At 35.2% G+C, this 6052-nt stretch overlaps 1 protein-coding gene across 1 annotated transcript; it reads right to left on the bottom strand.

Moving 5' to 3' along the window:
* Positions 1–888: 888 nt before the first annotated feature.
* On the bottom strand, positions 889–6052 carry r3hdml (R3H domain containing-like). The gene is made up of 7 exons (XM_039651751.2): positions 5884–6052; positions 3812–3947; positions 2652–2953; positions 2075–2193; positions 1841–1943; positions 1560–1675; positions 889–1417 (listed from the first exon to the last, which is right to left on the bottom strand). Exons 3-7 carry the CDS (start codon positions 2919–2921, stop codon positions 1276–1278), a joined length of 750 nt encoding a protein of 249 aa, XP_039507685.2. The 5' UTR covers positions 2922–2953; positions 3812–3947; positions 5884–6052; the 3' UTR covers positions 889–1275.

Here is a 6052-nt window from a genome sequence, read left to right as displayed (position 1 = left end):
GAAGTATATTATGCAATAATATATAATATTGAGAAATATTTTTATTATTTAAAACAGCTTTCTGTTTTTCTGTTTCAGCATCATTACTCCAGTCTTCAGTGTCACATAGAGATTCAGAAATCATATGCTAATTTGCTGCTCAAGAAAAATTCTTTATTACTATCAACACTGAATAAGGTTGAGCTGTACAAAATATTTTTTGTGGAAACTGATACATCTGTTTTAGGATTTTTTTGATCAATAGAACAGCATTTATGGAAGTAGCTATTTTGAAATACTGTCACTTTTGATTCAAATAATATGTCCTTGCTAAATAAAGTATTAATTGCTTTAAAAAATGTTATGATCCCAAACTTTTATACTTACCAGAAGCCAAAACCTTGATTGATGCCCTTTTGTTTAAAAAACAAAAACAAAACAGTGATATATTCTTGTTTTGTTACAGATGAATGATCTCAATTACCAGTAAAGTATTCCATATAGACTGGATTGAAGACCAAGGCCCGGCGCATTGTTTATGGCTTTAATAGCCTTTTAGTCATGGTTTACAGCAGACTCTGGCTCTTGTAGATGGATTGAGCACATTAATGAGGTGATAAAAGATGTTTCGGTCTGCAACTCAAAACGATCCTGGGCCAGTTTCTCTCATATACGCCTTAATAATATGAGTAACTTCTAATATATTATAGAAATGAATAAATGATTCATTGTTTTTTTTCTGTAAGGAAGGTGTTGGCAGCAGTCTGTCTGTGTTATAAGACAAAATGTAAATAAAAGGTCTGTTTTTATGAGGACAAATGTGTTGACAATGCAGTCATGTCCCCTGTGTGACTTGAGTGCAATAGACATTTCAAAACGATAGTAACTTAGAAACCACGAACACACGACTTTTCCTAATCTAAAGAAAATTTATTACCTGTACAAAAAGGACAAAATACTAAAAGAAAGAAAGTGCTTAACACCCAATGTGAATTGTCACTGCGATGCAACTTGGTACAAACAAATTATAAGTAAAACAGTGCAAAAAAGCCTTGAAAAACAACAAACGGTGGACATTAAACAACTTAATAAAGTAATAAAATAAACATTGACAACTATGGGATGATGACACAACAACAGTTGATGCAATTTGATAATTACACATTTGATCAATTGGACATTTTACAGCACTTATTTTTTTTATATATATAACCACGGAATAATTTGCCTTGTAAAAATTGTACATTTTAGTGGTTACATTTTTAATAAAATAATTTGGGGGGATTTTTTTATCACTTAGCCTCTGAAACCACTCGTATTTCTTCTGGATTTTGATCTGGAGTCACACTGGTTTTTATGGCATGATCCTCCATAGCTTGAGGGACATGCAGAGCATGGTTTTCCAGCCTTATATGGGGCCTCTCCTACCCAGTTCCCCCTAGAACAGAAGAAGCAACATGATCAAGTTTGATTACTTCCCCCCCCCCCCCCCTTTTTTTTTTTTTTTGCAAAAATCTTCTTATAAAGTGTAACCATTATTTAAAAATGACTGTATTTATACAGTAGGAAATGATTCTTACTTGATAGAATAGTTGCAAACCAGTAAGGTGGCCTGTTTCCACATACTTCCGAAAACATATATATTTGAACACCTTCTGACAGCACATCCAATCTTATTGCTATTGGCCCACACCATCTGAAACAAAAAGTGTAACTAAAATATATTCTTTCTGAAGTATCATGTGACACTGAAGACTGGAATGATGGTGCTGAGATGCCATCACAGGAATCAATTACATATAGGCCTATATATATATATATATATATATATGTGTGTGTGTGTATAATTTTGGAGACCCACCTGGGTGTAGTGTGTGCAGACAGAGCCATTGCATCCATTGGGGAAGGAGAAAGAGTGTCTCTCTTCATACCAGGATCTTACCAGATCAACGATCGATCTGTATCTGCAAAATGATAGAAATAATAACAATCATACTCAGAATGTGTAAATATAATCCAGAATTGATGGTTTTCAGATATTAATTCATGTCGATACCATACCCATTTTTTGGTATGTTTTTGTAGGGGTCTGTACCTTCCAGAAATAATGGACAGATTCTGTCCAGTGGACCGCAAAACATGAGGAGGTCCATGGTCCCATATGCACTGAGAGGCCCAGGACTCTGCAGATTTAGCCAGTCTCTCATCCCACACCTTTCCAAGAAGAGAGGGGATAGATAAACAAATAATTAAAAGAATAGGTCACCCAAAAGGACCATGCAATGACAATAAATCTGAACTGAGGATGTCAAGCAAAATTATTATAAACATTGTCCACATGAGTCACGACTATATTCTTGAAGACTTCTGGAGGAGCCATATTTCTGTGAGGAACAGACTGAAATTTAATCTTCACTTTAGGTTAGCCCTGGTGATGTCTGAATCGTGAGCAACGACTCATTTAACTCAATTTCTTTAAATTAATTTTCTGATCTGAATCTGATAAAGCTGAACTGAATTATTCAGACTTGAACTCAATGACTGAATAAATCGGTAGCCGTTCACAAGCTTTTTTTAAAATATGTAGCCTATCTCTTTTTTAATGTTGTGTGTTTGAACAATAATACAACATAAAACAATAATGTAAAATAAAAATGCAGTAGCCAGCCTACCATATACTCCATATTTGCTGCGGGTGGGAAGACCTGTGAGCGCACGCGGTTGTGATAGTCCAGTAATGCCTTCATATCTTTGCTGGAGATGAAGCGTTTCCGCCGCGCTCGAGGTGCACTGGTGTCGCTGCTGTTCCTCAGGACATCCTCCATTGAAACCTCACCGAGATGAAGCTGCTCTGTTGTGCCGTTCACCGCCACTGCTGCTGTCGTGCACGGCAGTGTCCACAAGGCGCCAGCAAAGAACAGCTGAACGCAGGCCAAATTCATCGCGCTGCCTCTTGTCTGGTTGGCTACAGGTGCTTTATTTGTGGAAAGAGAATACCAGAGCCATGAATACATGTCAATAATCTCTCACTGTCTTAGTCAGCAAAATAACACTTAAGCTCAGGAACGCTATGTCCTTATATTCAAGTTCAAGTAGCCTATCGTTGAACCCAGCAATTTCTATTAGTAAGATAATAGCCAGACGGTCCCAGACCATTTCAACCATAGTAGATAAACATGTCAACATAGTGATATAATTGGCAGATAATCCGGTATGTACAATACTACAATTTATAGTCCTCCAAAAATTATAAACATACATTATATATATATATATATATATATATATATATATATATATATATATATATAAAACATAGCCAAAGAACACACACACACACACACACACACACACACACATATATATATAGGTAGTTTCATAGCCTAATTTAATCCTATACAATTTGCTTTGTTAGTTATATAGACAGATGTTATTTTATATCTTGCTAAAAAATTAAATAACGTATTTAATATACATTATATAATGTACATAGTAACTATAAAATGAGTTGTAAATAAATAAATAAATGGTTTAAACCTGTTTATGGTTTTACATGGTCAAATTAATACATACATTAATACATGCTGTCAAAATGATTAACCACAATTATCGAATCAAACATAATTTTACATTACAAAAGGGTTTACCAAATTGACAAACATTACACTCAAATGCCCTCACTAGTCTTTGAAGGTATTATATGGCCATCTCAACTGATGGAAAAGTAAATATCAGCAACAAAGATCTTTCAATAAATTCTTTTGATTTTTTTAAACTAATCATTAAAAAATGAACACATAATGGCTATTTAGAAGAAAAGTGTGGCATATACTTATGTAGTCCTTCAGTGTGAAGAGAGCGGGGGTCCTCAGTGGTCTTCACAGCAGCACATGCCTTCAGGAGTGATTCCGGCACTTTAGCACAGCCTGGAGAAGAGCAGCTGAAAAGATCTCCACTTCAACTCTGGCCTTTGCAAACAACGTCTTTGACATGTGAGGCAGCAAACTTTAACTGGGCCAACTCTGTAAGGCCATTTGACGTAAAAGAAAAGCCCTTGTCTCTTTTTCTTCCCCCACAGGGATGTTCTCAAAGTTCAGGAAAAAATTTAATGGAAGTCTTTGCTTTTTCAGCACATACTCAGTGGAATCTCCAAACAGCCATGCTCTCCAACAGGATTTTAAGATTCATGACTTTTCAACAGTCATAGCTCTCTTCTTTCGTGATTTTTAAAGTTGTTGTTTTTTTTACAGCTTTTTGGGCAACTTTCACCTCTGATTCACACCTACCAGTATATCATCCTTTGATATGCAAATACTATAGGATATATTGTAAGTAAGAGCATGCACATTAATATTCAAGGACAAATTGTTTTTTTTTTTTTTACAATGCTTGGCTACATTTGGCTCTTGTTCCTTTAAATCATCCGTTTCTGTTCCTCGCTTATATCGGACATGTGGGATTTTTTGTGAGCTTTGTTTGGAGCTGCACTCAGCCGTCCTGGCAAAATGTTTCAATAAAATAAGTTGAATAAGCACATTTTATAAAAGGGAGGGAGTTGTTCTATGAATTAAAGTCCAACTTTTAAAGTCATTGCCAAGTCAGAAAATTGTTCCAGCTGTCTATTCAGGAAGGACAAGCCATGCGTAATATCTCTAGTCTATGGCCATTGCCAATATACACAGCACAACTTTGACTGTCGCAACTGCTGAACAGCACCAAGAACATTGAGTAGATTCTGACATATTAACACTATGTCGCAATTAGCCTATGCAGAATATTTAAATAATGCAGAAACTAAATAATGCAATATCAAAAAATGTTGTTCGATTACACTGTCCAGTGCGTCTATCATTTGCACTTGTGTATCTGCTTTTTGGGACTTCGAACAAATCACAATCCATTGTGTGAGTCAGTCTGCTTGTCATTCTTAACTAATAAAGTTCACGGTAACACTTTACAATAAGGTTCATTAGTTAACATTAGTTAACATGTACAATATGTGAACAATACTTCTTCAGCATTTATTAATCTTAGTTAATATTAATTCCAACATTTACTAATACGTTATTAAAATCAAAGGTTGTATTAGTTAACATTAGTTAATGGACTGTAAACTAACATGAACGCACCATGAACAGCTGTATTTGTATTAACTAACATTAACAAAGATAAACATTGTAACTAATGTATTGATCATCGTTAGTTCATGTTAGTTAATGCATTTACTAATGTTAACTAATGAACCTTATTGTAAAGTTCACATTTAAAAGATATTAACACTTTTAAATAACAAGACTTCCAGTTTGTTTTTTTGGGGCTAACAGCTATTAAATTCAATTTAGTACCGCATTATAAGCAAAATATAATGAAGAAATAAAACCTTTTTAATCTGCATGTATAGAGACTTTAAAGGAAACTTTTAAAGTTAGCAGTCATCCTCAAACTGCCAAGGTCGGCAGGGTCAAGGTTCAACTTGAGGCGTATTTGGAAGACTTTCTGTTAGCTTACTAGCTATATAGGCAAGAGAGCCGTAACTTGTTCTCTAGATAAACATGATGTCACTACTTAACATTCACAATGTTGCAACCGTATGGTTTTGACTTTGTATACAAAATGCACAAGCTTAGTAATTTCATTGACGAGACGCATTTATAAACGTTCTTCCCTGGGTCAAATGTTTGACAGCTTTATGTGCTAATATGATGTAAACATAACTCTAAGCCACAAAGTGCCCTTGTCGAGTGTAAAGTTTAAAAATAGCCACAGACATGTCTCTGTCAATTCTCTCACATACTTAATAGCGCTGTCATCACACTTCAAAGGAGGTGATAAATGTTGAGCAGAAATATAAAATGAATCACTCGTTGCATGTACTAGCAGTGTAGCTTATCGCTATAATGTTACCTTGACTGCACCTCATTCATGCTTCTCCTTGTGCATTGTGGGAATGAAAGAGAGAGAAATGGTGACTTTAAAAGGTGCACAGCTGTGCCATTATCTCCTCCACAGCAATGAAAAGGGTCTTTCTGTCTGAATCACGTCATTTAGCATAAATCCAGGACTTCCCATTCCC

Source organism: Pimephales promelas, chromosome 20 (genome assembly GCF_988280905.1).
Source record: "Pimephales promelas chromosome 20, fPimPro1.hap1.1, whole genome shotgun sequence".
Lineage (NCBI taxonomy): Eukaryota > Metazoa > Chordata > Actinopteri > Cypriniformes > Leuciscidae > Pimephales > Pimephales promelas.
The sequence above is the reverse complement of the archived record's forward strand: the minus strand, read 5'-3'. Positions and strand labels throughout refer to the sequence as shown.

Coding starts and splice junctions, on each gene's coding strand:
- r3hdml (XM_039651751.2), bottom strand. CDS start 2,921: ATGAATTTGGCCTGCGTTCAGCTGTTCTTTGCTGGCGCCTTGTGGACA. Junction 2,194..2,651: donor CAGCAAATATGGAGTATATG/GTAGGCTGGCTA, acceptor CTTCTTGGAAAG/GTGTGGGATGAGAGACTGGC. Junction 1,676..1,840: donor TCTGCACACACTACACCCAG/GTGGGTCTCCAA, acceptor TTTTTGTTTCAG/ATGGTGTGGGCCAATAGCAA.